At 40.9% G+C, this 13,424-nt stretch overlaps 1 protein-coding gene across 4 annotated transcripts in view; it reads right to left on the reverse strand.

The window, feature by feature from the left end:
- The window catches only part of CHLSN (cholesin), a 144,991-nt gene that overhangs the window by 24,148 nt on the left and 107,419 nt on the right, over positions 1–13,424 (reverse strand). For all 4 annotated transcript variants that reach the window (XM_081169756.1, XM_081169759.1, XM_081169758.1 and 1 more), the window contains one exon: positions 3,224–3,411. In XM_081169756.1, the coding sequence (XP_081025882.1) occupies positions 3,224–3,411 (188 nt within the window). The remainder of the gene's footprint in view (positions 1–3,223; positions 3,412–13,424) is intronic.

Below are 13,424 nucleotides of genomic sequence, written 5' to 3' on the forward strand. Positions count from 1 at the left end.
ACCCTTTTAGCATTAGTTATACCAAAACACAGGTTCCAGTTGGCTTTCTTTGTGGAAAGCTGCTGCTTGACATGGCTTCTGAAAAGTTAGGTGGATTCTCATCTAAATAGTCATGCATGACTAAGTTCTTTCATTAATCTGCTCTTTATACTGCAGGTATTCACACTCCTTCAATTACAAGGTGTTATTAGCATCGGAAGTCACTTTAAGGTGTTTCCTTCAACCATGGAAATTTGTAATGACTATCCCATTATGTTATGAGTGATTTCCTGTTTAAAGTCTGCACTGAGAAAGGCAAGAAGTGAGGCCCAGAGGATTGCCAGATGGTATGCCAATGATTACTGGCTAAAGCTGTGTCAGAGCATTCAACTCATTTGCAAAATGTATGAAGGTATGAAGAAAGCTTTTGGACCAATAGTCAGGAAAACCGTGCCACTGAAAACCTTGTCTGGAGAGATCATCCCAGACTGCAGTAAGCAGATGAGCACTATCAAGAAGAGCACTTGCAGAAAAACATGATTGCTGACACAGTAGTTGACAGCATCCAGACTCTGTCTGTCTTTGGAAGAGCTGGATGTCTCTCCCATCCTTAACTATCAGGCATGTGATAAAGCCTCAGGACAGGACGGAATCTCAAGTGAAGTGCTGAAAGCCAGTTTCAACTCCCCCCTCATGATGCACCTCCATGGCCTTCCCTTGCAATGCTGGGAAACAGGATCCGTGCCACAAGACAAGTACGACTCCAGCATTCCGGCCCTCTACAAGAACAAAGGTGACCACTATGACTGCAACAGCTACCGAAAAATCTCCCTGCTGAGTACTGTGGGGAAAGTCTTTGCCCATGTAGTTCTCAACAAATTACAGTTACTCACCGACAGGGTTTATCCTGAGTCACAAAGCTGGTTTAAAGTTCAGAGGTCAACAGTCAACTTGATATTCACACTGCGTCAGCTGCAGGAGAAATGCTGAGAGCAGAGCCACCCCTTGTACATCACCTCCAAAGACCTGACAAAGGTCTTTGACATTGTCAACCGAAAAGGACACTTCATTACTCAATATGGAAGGATGCCCACCTAAGCTCCACAAGATGGTTGTCCTTCCACAAGAACATGTGTAGCACCTTCCACTATGACAGCTCATACTTGGATGCCTTCCCTATAAAGAGCAGTGTGGAACAGGGCTGTGTTTTCTCCAGTACAGCATAGGAGAATGTGATGATAATGACCAATACCAAGATGAAGGTCTACCAGGCTTGAATGTTGAGCACACTGCTTCATTGTAGTGAGATGTGAGCAACTTACTCCTGCCAGCAACAATGGTGAAGAATTCCAGCTATGCTCCATATTGAGAATATTGCTGTCATTTGGCTACCACTCCATTATGAGGGTTATGTCACAAAAAACACATGTTCCCCTGGCTTGGAAGGCAATTAATTTCCTCCCTCCACACTAAAAAGTTATAAGCAACCATTTAGCCTGCCTGTGTGTTTTAGTCCTAAGTACTGCTGGAGATCAGATACTGGAGCTATTTCAAGTGGTAACCTATATTTTGTAACATGCTAGTCTTCTGGATTTTAGAGTGGAAACTGGGTTGCTGTTGGGAAAAAATAAACACCACCTTTGTGTTTATCTGGGTCCTGTAATTGGCTGTAGCCTGTTATGGAAGCTTTTTACTTTTAACCACCCCCTCTCCCTTTTATCCCCTACTGGAATTTTAAGTTTGTCCCCCCCCCCCCGGCCCAATATCTAATTACAGTAAATCATTATTTGAAGTCTGGAACCACTCACTTACCCTGGCATATAATTATAAAACCCTGGTATTCAAATATAAGGCTTTGTTCTTCACCAAACTTTCTAAAATGTACAACCCTTTTAGTTCTTTTCTATCAACCAAATGTTATGTAATACTTTGCCTCGAATCATTAAAGCTGCATAACTTTAAGACACTTCATGCAATTTCAGTACATATGGAAAAACAATGACTTATCTCTATTTGGAAAAAACAATGACTTATCTCCATTTAATCATCTTATTAAATACAAAATAACTAACTGCACAAAGGTTGTGTGAATGTTCAAAGTGTGTGCTGCAACCTTTTTGGTTTATTGCTGCTTTGATATGTGTTTCTAAAGGTCTGGTTTAGGGTTTCTGATCTCTCTCTTTTTCTTCACTTGCAAACCTCTTCTGGGATTCAAGGCACAAATAGTGTTGTCCACTTTTACAGGAGGACGTCTGGCCTGAATATAATTGGTTTCGCCTGCTTTATGTCACCTTGTTATGGGATCAGTGCAGACATGACGTTGCCTCCCTCCTAAGTACTATTCAGAAACTGAGAGCCAGCCTCCAGATTTACACCGTACCCCTTCCCATTCTCATTCCCTCTTGCGAGTGAATTGCCTCTTCTGCATTAACTGTGGTTAAGGGAAATGTCAGCACTCAACTTCCCTGCAGTACTTGCTGAACAAGGGTTCCCACTTAATTTCAGACCATGTATGTGCTACAACAACCATGTTGAAACTAAGCAGATCTGTGGTTGGTCAGTACCTGGATGAGAAGCTACCTGTGCATCCTACAAATGCCAGCTTGAGAGTGGGAGACAACTATACAAAATAAACCAGGAATTTGGGAGGATTAAATAGGCCGGGATCCAAACACAGAACCAGTTCCATGAGCCCATGAGGGATTTAAATTTGCTTTTCTATAACGCAAGTCCCACTCCTCATACTGCCACATGGGATGCTGCTTTTGAAACTGCAAGGAGTTTGTGATATTGCGCATATGCATATGGGGCCACCGAGTTAAGAAAGAAAGAAAGCCATTTAGGAGAGCATAAGGAGACAATTTGTAACCCAATCATTCATTTTGTATCACTATGCATAGATTTTATATGCTCTCGTTGAAAGGATTGTCAGAAAGCCTGGCTTGCATCAGTCCCACACCAACTGAAGTAGGTCTCCCAATATTAACCTTAACTCTAAGAACTTGTACTTTAACCAACCTGTTGAAGTTATCACCATTTAAACCTAATCCTAAACTTCCTGGAAACAAGTTTCATTGAAATAACTGGAATTTGCCTCCACTTGGTGCTTCAGGAATAAAATTTGGTAGCAAGTTCAAAACAGATGACGTATTCTGAACATTTACCCCAAAGGCACACTCCACTGTCTTCTGAGACAGATGGAAGCCAACAACTCTTGAGGAATTTTCAAAGCTATTGAACTTACCTAGTTAAATAGTTTAGTGCCAACTCTGATGGTGATGGTTTCTTAGGTTCTACTTTCTTAACTACGATCCCTTTTTCTCGCATTAATCTCTTTTCTTCCTTCTTGCGCTCTTTCTTCAGCTTTCTTTCCAACGTCCTCTTTTCCTCTGGAGAAAGTTCTTCATCTGTATCCTCCTCCGGTTTCTTTTCCTGAATAACAAAAGTACAATACTCAATCTACTGTTTATTAGAAAATGTCCCAGTTTCTATGTTGATAGGCAGGGTGCATGTGAGGGGAGGGTCTAAATGCTGGAGAAACATCAGGGTAGGCTGTATGGTATCTCTTTATGAACAGCACACAGATACATATTTGTTCCCATCTTGTCAATGGAGGCAGAGCCACCCACTGTCAGGAGACATCTTTACCTCATACAGCAATGCTCCTGTGTGCAGAATGAAAAGCAGTCATTCACTTATATGGGAGAAAAGAAAAGGGGTGCATATAGAGACACCACTGAGGTGAGTAAAACAAACAAGCTTCCTGCTCCTGGAGCAAGGGGTGAGTTTTGCTCACTCCACAGCCCACCTACTTCATTCCATCAAACTGAATTTTAATTATTTATGAAAAACTTATTTATATAGTCAAACCTCGGTTCCCAAACGCTTCCGTTTTGGAATGTTTTGGCTCCTGAACACTCAAAACTGTTATTTTGGGTGTTCTGTGTTTTGGGTGTTCCGGGTTTCAAATGTTTTCCGAAAGCAGAACATCTGATGCGGCTTCCTCTTGAGTGCAAGAAGCTCCTGCAGCCAATCAGAACGGGCTTCCGGAACGAATTACATTCAACAACTGAGGTTTGATTGTACTGCCTTCCACATTAAAATTATAACACAAATAAAAGAGAGACAATAGTCCAAGGCAGAGTTAAATCATAACCAGCACACTGTGACAGCCACTGGGAAATGAACAAGCTTTCATTTGCAAAACCCCACCTATTCACCTACATTATCTTCACTGTGGTTTCCATTCTTTCCCATGATGCTACAGCGTGACAGCATTTTGCTTTCATGAAAGTGAGAGAGAACTTATGCCATAATAAACCTTTTAGTCTTTAACACAATACTCTTTGTGGCTTTTGCCGCAACTAGCACCTCTGCAAAATGAATCCTGAAAACTCCCTAGGTAAGGTACGTCCAACATCCAACAGGTTGCAACCCACCATCCAATATAAAAAACTGGCAGTGATCCACCACACTCTCCCATGGTCATTCTTCAACTTAAACATATTATATTTAGATGGGAAAACCCAGCCAGATGGGCGGGGTATAAATAATAAATTATGATTATACAATAATAACAAATTATTACCCCCACACCAGCCCCTTCACAGGGCCGCTGGTGCACATGGGAAGCCAACACGCCCCAAAATGTCCACTTCCCCCTTTACCAGATAAAAAAGTGATGTGGGAAGGGCCAGCAGCGGCTTACTTTTGAATAAATGCAGATAGGCTGGAGCTGGAAAGGTGGGGAAATCTCAGCATCCATGCAGAACTAGGAGGGAGATGGTTTTCTTTCCATGGGAACTGGCGGGAGGGGGGAGAGCGAGGAGAAACGTCATGGTCTCTCTCTCGCGCTTCCCTTCCCTCGGCTCCATTTCCTGGCTGGCCAGCTGACCGGGCACCTCCGCAGCTGCAGCCCATGCAGAGCCCGCACATCTCATTTTTGCCTGCCTGCTCAGGGTTGCAGCTTGTAGGGGGCAGAAGCAGGTGCCTTGCGCCTGTCTGGGCTGGCCAGCTGACTGGGCGTCGGGCAAAGCCGGTGGCCGAGCAGGGTGCTTGAAGCAGCCATGATGGACCAAAATTCTCAAGTGATCCCCGAGTCAATCATGGTCAACGCATTGGACATACATGCCCTAGATAAATAAAATTAAATATTCATTTACAAATTAAAAACATTTTTACTTGGGTTACCCACATCAGTTTAGTGGTGCCCAAGGAAGATTTCATCTCATACATACATATATCTCACATACATTAGACATAAAATTAGAACTAAAATAAAAACAGACAGATAGGCTTGCTTTGGTCATAACAGCAGAAAGCTAGCAGCATGTTTTCTCAGAATTAAATCCTACTGTGATTTAAGTGATATTTGCTTCTTATCAATTTTGTTTCTCTATTTAGAATAATTATATCACAAGCAAAAACACTAAAATTCAGCAATGCAAAGAGGAAATACACATACAAAAAGCATTAGAAGCATGGAACCACCTGTCAACACCTCCATGCTGTTAGGATTCAACCTTCATTCAGCTCATTATCAGTTCTAAGCACCTGGATCACCTCACCTGACTCGGCTGACAATGAGAAGCAGGGACAAGTGCCACCAGCACATTCACTGGACATCACTATAAATCTTCTAATGATCCCACCCTGAGGTTTCACAGAGATGTTAAAAAGCATGGGAGGAGAACTGAAAGCTTACAGGACCCTGCAGAACAAATGTTGAGCAGGCATCTTTGAATGCTGCTTTCTGAAATCAACCTTTAGGTACGAGTGGAAACACCATAACGCTGTGCCTCCAACTCCCACCTCATCTCACTGTACATGCTGCACTGTATTTATCAATTCAGGATTAATTTCGTTGTTACTTTCTTGCAATAACCGTATGTGTCGCTTGTGTGTCCAGTGATACTGTGGTGTGACAAATTTTCAGAGAAGCATGTGAATGTCTCACACAAAAGGCCTCACCTCTCTAGGAAGCATGTTTTAGGGTTCATGTGTGAAGTAGACACACTTGCAGGTTCCGACACAAATGTAACATGATGTCCATGATTTAACTTCACAGCATGAATTGAATAAGGCATCCGGGCTTGATAGTATTCCTCCATCTGTACTAAAAGAGAATTTGAGTCGACAGGTGCCCCTTTTAGCATCATTTTACACGTTGTGTGTTAAGATGAGCTGTGCTCCCCACGTATCATAAGGCAATTGTAGTGTCTATTGGGTGAGGGGAGAGATATGGAAGTAAGAAGTTGAAAGTCTTGGAGATGAATAAATTGGCTCCAGACCAAGCCATATAGTTGTAGATCACTGTTTCTTTTTGTACCATCATGCAGCAGAGTACTCCAATCAAAGTGGGGGAGGCGTTAACCTTTCTGTGCTTTTGATTTAGTTCCAAGGAATTTGTTATGTGTAAAGCTGGAGGCCCTGTCTATTCACAAGAGGCCTTTGTTTTGAATTTGGAAAATGTCTAGTCAAACTGAAATGTAGGTTCACTGTGGACAAGTGAGAACCTCTCTGATCCAATTTCAACTACAAGAAGAGTATATCAAGGATGTGTGTTTTCTCCACTTCTGTTCACTCTTTTAAAAGTGCTATTTTACTTTAGCAATTGTCCACTGTTACACTAACAGTGGTTTCCACAAACACTGAGCTCTAGATTTTTTAAAGGCTAACTCTGTTATCCGGTTGCTGATTGGAGCTGCAATCTGGATTAAAGATGCTGGGCCATATGTGGATGCCGTGCAGGCACTCATCCTCTGGTCTATTCTTGGCGTTCTTAAATGAGTTGGGGCTTCAGCTTTTTATTTGTAAGTTGGATTTCAACCAGTGAGCTCTTGCGCTCATTACCCTGAACCTTTCGATTTGATTATACTGTAATGCAGTTGTACATTATTTTGGCCAACTATGCTTCGCATCAATGAAAGCTGCTTTGGAACAAGATATATGCATTGGGCTTTTCACCTGAGGCTATGATAATAATGGGTGCTAATCACGCTAAAATTAGGGATTTAGACCTCCAAAATATTTGATATCCAGCAAATATGCCTGCTACCTGTTAATAATTTAATCCAATTGTGGGATTAAATTGACAAAATACTTAATAGAATCGTAGGGTTGGAAGGATCATCTAGTCCAACTACTGCAATGCAGGAATCTCAGCCACAGCATCCATGACAAATGGCCACCCAACCTCTGATGAAAAACCTCCAAGAAAGGAGAGTCCAGAACCTCCCAAGGGAAACCAATCCACTGTCAAACAGCTCCTACTAGTTTTCCCTGATGTTTTGTCAGAATCACCTTTCTTGTAACTTGAAGCCATTGGTTTGAATCCTAGCCTACAGAGCAAGAGAAAACAAGCTTACTCCATCTTCCATGTGATAGCACTTTAGATATTTGAAGATGGCTATCCTATCTCCTCTCAGTTTCCTCTTTTTCAGGCTAAACATACCCAGCCCCTTCAACCTTTCCTCATAAGACTTAGTTTCCAGACCCTTGATCAGCTTGGTTGCCCTCCTCTGCACACGTTCCAGCTTGTCAACATTCTTCTTAAACTGTGGTGCCAAGAATGGATACAGTATTCCAGGTATGGTCTGACCAAGGCAGAATAGAGGGGTACTATGACTTCCTTTGATCTGGACACTACTGTTGATGTCACTTAGAATAACATTTCCTTTTTTGCTGTTGCATCACACTGTTGTCTCACATTAAGCTTGTGGTCCACCAAGACCCCTAGATCCTTTTCACATGTACTACTGACAAACTGGGTGTACCCAGTTTTATTTTTGTGCAGCTGATTATTCCTGCCTAAGTATAGAACCTTACATTTGTCCCTACTGAAATTCATTTTGTTAGCTCAGGCCCAGTTCTCCAATCTGTTAATGTTATTTTGAATTCTGATTCTGTCTTCTGCAGCATTAGCTACCCCTCTCAGTTTGGTGTCATCTGCAAATTTGATGAGCATCCCCCCAGTTCCTTCATCCAAGTAGTTTATAAAGATGTTGAACAACAATGGACACAGGACAGAACCCTGCGGCACCCCACTTGTCAAGTCAAAAATTAGGATCTACAGGGGAGGCTCTTCTTTGCTTTCTGATAGTGGTGGAGAACTGAATGGCTAGGATGGCAAGAGGTCCTTCTTTGTGGCTGTGCCCAAACAGCAGCATCCCCTTCTCTAGGAAGTTCAGTTGGCCCCTACTCTTAATCATCTCTTATTTGGTCAAAATGTTTGTTCTGACATGTCAGGTTGCGTGTTTTTAATAGACTAGCACCGTTTTTTTTTTAAAGGGTTTTGATCTGCTGCTTTGTGTGTTTTTTAAAGCTTTTATGGCTGTATTGATTTTTTTTTTGTTTCTTGTGGATATTTTTGAAAGTTGCAAGCTGCCTTGAGCACCGCAACTGCAAAAAAGGCAGAGGACACCTTTTCTAAATAACTCAGTTTCCCACATTCCATTTCTAAGGGTACACATAAAAAAACACACTTCAGCCTCATGATTGGAGGTTATGACTAATGCCCTACACACACCCTACCTGTAGCTACTGTAGCAACCCTCACTGTAAATCTTGAGTACAAGCAGGAAAAACAAGACGATGCCCATTCCTTTTAGAATTGATTAGATGTCAGATACCTTGTTCCTGAGCCTGGCTGGATGTTAACCCAGCTTCCTAGTGCTAAATGTTCACTCTGCCTTCACCCGTGTCCCACCTCCTCAGTTTGTTACAGCGCAACTTTCAAAGATATGGGGGAAAGAGACATTTTTAAATAAATAACTGAACAGAGGTCAAAAGCGTGACACAAAGATTCACCCGTCACATGTTGCACAGGGAGATGATAAAACATCTGAGGTCAAAGCCACATTGAGATCAAAGTCCACAGGAGTTTCACCACTGGCTTACCTGATATTAGGGTTGATTGTAAGCATCAAAAACAGGGGCTGCAATTGTTGGCAGAATATTTAATAACTGAAGATGGGGGGGGGGAATCAAGATCTCAAATAAAAGTAAGGAAATAATTGTATCACAGGATGCAGAATGTTCATACAATAAGCCATTGTTTAGGGAATGCTATTTAACGAAACGAGAACCAAGTGGGTGTGGGGAGGGAACAGCAAGAAGTTTGCTTATTGCCAAACTGTTTCTTAAAGATTATTTTAACAGCTAGACACACTTGACTTAAGTCTTCTTTGTGGAACAATCTAATTGTTTGTATTTGCCTCAGCTTCAAAGCATTTGAATTAAAATGAGACTAATTCCTTCATGAGAATGTATCTGATAACATAGGTCTCCCTTCTCTCTACTACAGTATATGCGTATCACTTCTCACCCTCCTACACATTCCTCACATTATCAAAAATTTCTTTATTTGCAGTCCTCCTCTGTTTCCCCCCTCCCCCAGTTGGGAAACAACCAAAACTATACAAGCAACTGTTGTTCTGTAGCAAAACCCAAGCAGAAAACACCGACCCTTGTAAACACCTCCATTTGGAAGATACGGTAATCACATCCCTATATCTATACAAGCTATGTGCTGTTCTCCCTTGTCATGGGGTTTACCCATGTGAGTAAAGGATTCCTTCATCCAGGTAACCCACAAGGGAACAGTCAGTATGTCAACTACATTAAAGCGAGACGTACAACACTTTCAGATTCAAGCCTCCTAGCGCAAGTATTTAAGAGAATGTGAAATATTTTTATAACTTTTCAAGCACCACTAATTGCTCTGTGCCTTCTGCTCTTAATGATACCCTCATCCACTTTTCTGCATATTGTGGCATATTATTATTGTATTTAATTCAGTAATATCCAGTTCTATGTTGGCCTGGTGGACTGTTTCCCCACAATTTAAGGCTTTGGTAGAGAGTGACGACAAGGGGGTCTCTTTCCACAAAAGTGAAGATTGTAGCTGAATTCAGGGCTGAGCCAGCCTTTTTTTCTGAGATGCATTTATCCAAAACCCTGGGAGAGTATCTGCAACAGTGGTTCAGAAAAGATGGGCTTTTTTCTACAGGTACAGATAGCAGCAGTTATACTGTAACCAAATAAAGCAAATTAAAAAAAGTAAGATAGAATAACAATAAAATAAATATACAAAGGTAGAAAAGAATGACCAGAGTTTTAGTAGTCAATGCCAAAACATTGCACTAGCTCCAGAAAGTTCCAAGACAAGGCTCTGCACAGGTGTCCACACAGAAGCTTAAAGCTTAAAAAAACACACCCCAAAACAACAACAAGGGAGAGGGCAAAAAAAAAATATGGGCAGGTGAGTTTAAAACTCAGCAAGTGGCAACTTTTGGATTATGGGAGCAATAAGTATTAATTCCTTCCTATCAGGCATCTAGCACTACTGCACAAATGAAACTGTTGGATTTGGGAAAGGGTGGCTTGCTAGAGGCCATAATAAATAATGGCATAAGCATTAGCTCAGTAATTCTTACAATAACTCTGCAAAGTAGGTATTATCATCCTAGATAGAGGAAGTAGAGATTGAGAGAAAGCAGCTACTCAAGAAAGTTCATGGCTGAGGCAAGATGCAAATTGTGGATTTCCTGAACAGTACAGTGGTACCTTGGGTTAAGTACTTAATTCGTTCTGGAGGTCCGTTCTTAACCTGAAATTGTTCTTAACCTGAAGCACCACTTTAGTTAATGGGGCCTCCTGCTGCTGCCGTCCCGCTGGAGCACAATTTCTGTTCTCCTCCTGAAGCAAGGTTCTTGACCCAAGGTAATATTTCTGGGTTAGCAGAGTCTGTAACCTGAAGTGTATGTAACCCAAGGTACCACAATATATCAGAATCTTGGTCTACTACATAAGCCAGCTTTTAGGTTATGCTACTGCAATACTTTCTCCCACTTTTATTGGGCTCACATAAAACATCCTCTTAAGGCTGCATCAATCAGTAACTAATTATAAGAGGAACTTGATGTGGAATTTTCCAGGGAAGGTGCCTGCAGTTTACCTGAGAAAGAAGAACAATCTTAACGGCTGTGAAAGCTCGCAAAGGGCCTACGTGGGCTTTCAAACTGAGAAGTATGCCTATGAAGAAGTGGCAAGAAAGTCATTATGGAGCGCGCACTAGGAGAGCATAAGTGTGAGGGGAGGAAGCATACTTCTGAGAATAGATGGACAATATGGGTAGCTATTGGACAGGACTATTAGAAGCATCAAAACAGTGGGATATGCTTGTCTCTATTTTTTTAAAATCATATTTATTGCTTTTACAACAATTTAAACACTACCAAAAAAAAAAACAAAGAAAAAACAATACATTACAATACAAAGACACTACCTTACACTAAAACATTAAACTAACAAGACAAAACAAATACAATTTAAAAACACATCAACAAAGAAAAAAAAATAAAAAAATAAAAAAATAAAAAAATTTCAATGTCTTATCTTTCTTTCACATATTTCCACGACCTCCTCACACCTCCCTTTTTGTATTCCACTTCTATTAATTATTTCAGCAATTCCTTTCCATCTTCCCCTGTTTCCTATCCTATAATTATCTTAACACATTTCAACCTTATTTTTCTTTTAATACTCTATTAATCTATTTGTACTTAATTCCTTATAAGCTTTCTACTAAAGCCATATCACTTCATTCCAACATTCTTCTAGCATTCCTTAATTTAACAATATTTCTGTAAATAGTCTTTAAACTTTTTCCAGTCTTCTTCCACCGACTCTTCTCCCTGGTCTCGGATTCTGCCAGTCATTCCCGCCAATTCAATGTAGTCCATCAACTTCATCTGCCATTCTTCCCTGGTGGGTAAATCTTGTGTCTTCCAATACTTCGCGATGAGTATTCTTGCTGCTGTTGTTGCATACATAAAAAAGTTCTATCCTTCTTTAGCACCAATTGGCCGACCCTGCCCAGGAGAAAGGCCTCTGGTTTCTTAAGGAAGGTATATTTAAATACCTTTTTAATTTCATTATAAATCATCTCCCAGAATGTCTTAAATCTTTGGGCACGTCCACCAAAGGTGAAAGAATGTACCTTCAGTCTCATTACATTTCCAACATTTATTATCGGGCAAATGGTAAATTTTTTCAAGCTTAACTGGTGTCATGTACCACCTATAAATCATTTTCATTAAATTTTCTCTTAGGGCATTACATGCCGTAAATTTCATACCTGTGGTCCATAACCGTTCCCAGTCAGCCATCATTATGTTATGTCCAACATCTTGTGCCCATTTAATCATAGCTAATTTCACCGTTTCATCCTGAGTGTTCCATTTCAACAGCAAGTTATACATTCTTGACAAATTCTTGGTTTTTGGATCTAACAATTCTGTTTCCAATTTTGATTTTTCCACCTGGAAACCAACTTTTTTGTCCAATTTGTATGCCTCCATTATTTGGTAATAATGGAGCCAATCTCGCACTTTGTTTTTCAATTTTTCAAAGCTCTGCAATTTTATTCTATCTCCATCTTGCACCAGAATTTCCCAATATTTCGGCCATTTGGCCTCCATATTGAGTTTTTTCTGTGCCTTCGCTTCCATTGGTGACAACCATTTTGGGGTTTTCTTTTCTAACAAATCCTTATATCTTATCCAAACATTAAACAATGCTTTTCTAACAATATGATTTTTAAACGCTTTATGTACTTTTACCTTATCGTACCACAAATATGCATGCCAACCAAATACATTATTAAAACCTTCTAAATCCAACACTTCAGTGTTTTCAAGAAGCAGGATATGCTTGTCTCTAAGGCCTAGGGCCAGTCCTACAAATATTGTTTACTACTTATTTTGGAATACAGCCTCTTCAGAGAATAATAGAACAGATTGTGCTGCATTATTTCTATGATCTGCCTTTGCGAATTAGCCACACACTTTGCACCACCATTCCAAATTAGACTTTGACTAGGTAATAACCCCGTAGACTCACAGCAACTACAAACATGCAAAACACACACACCAAATAGCAACTCTGAGTCACGTATGCAAGGATTTTTTAACTGCGATGCCAAGTACTGTGTCAGTTTGCAAACTGCTTGGGATTCACCAGTTACAATGAAGGGCCCTAACCATAGCAGGCCTTTAAGGAGTCTAAGTTGAGAAAACAGTGAATTTAGAAAGCTGGATTTTATGGATACAGAACAGGTAAGGCTTGAGGAACAGAATTAGCATACTGCTAAAAGGTGCAAAGAAACTTATGAAGCTAGGTCATCTTATTTGTCTGCATACCTCAGTGTTGTCTACTTAGAATGGCAGAGAGAAGTATTCTCCAATCATATGTGTCAGGGGTTCAGAAGCAGAGACGCAGAGAAGGGAGGAGACAGAGAGCGAGGGGGAGGAATACGAAGGAAAGATGAGTGGGGATGACGAACCGAGATCGCCGAGCTTATCCAGTGAGTCCGAGGATTCCCAGAAGGGAGCGCCAGCAGTCAGAGCAAGGGGGGAAAGCAGGGGGACACCCCAGGAAGAAGG

The sequence above is a fragment of the Podarcis bocagei genome (assembly GCF_964188305.1).
Source record: "Podarcis bocagei genome assembly, chromosome: 14".
Classification (NCBI taxonomy): Eukaryota; Metazoa; Chordata; class Lepidosauria; order Squamata; family Lacertidae; genus Podarcis; species Podarcis bocagei.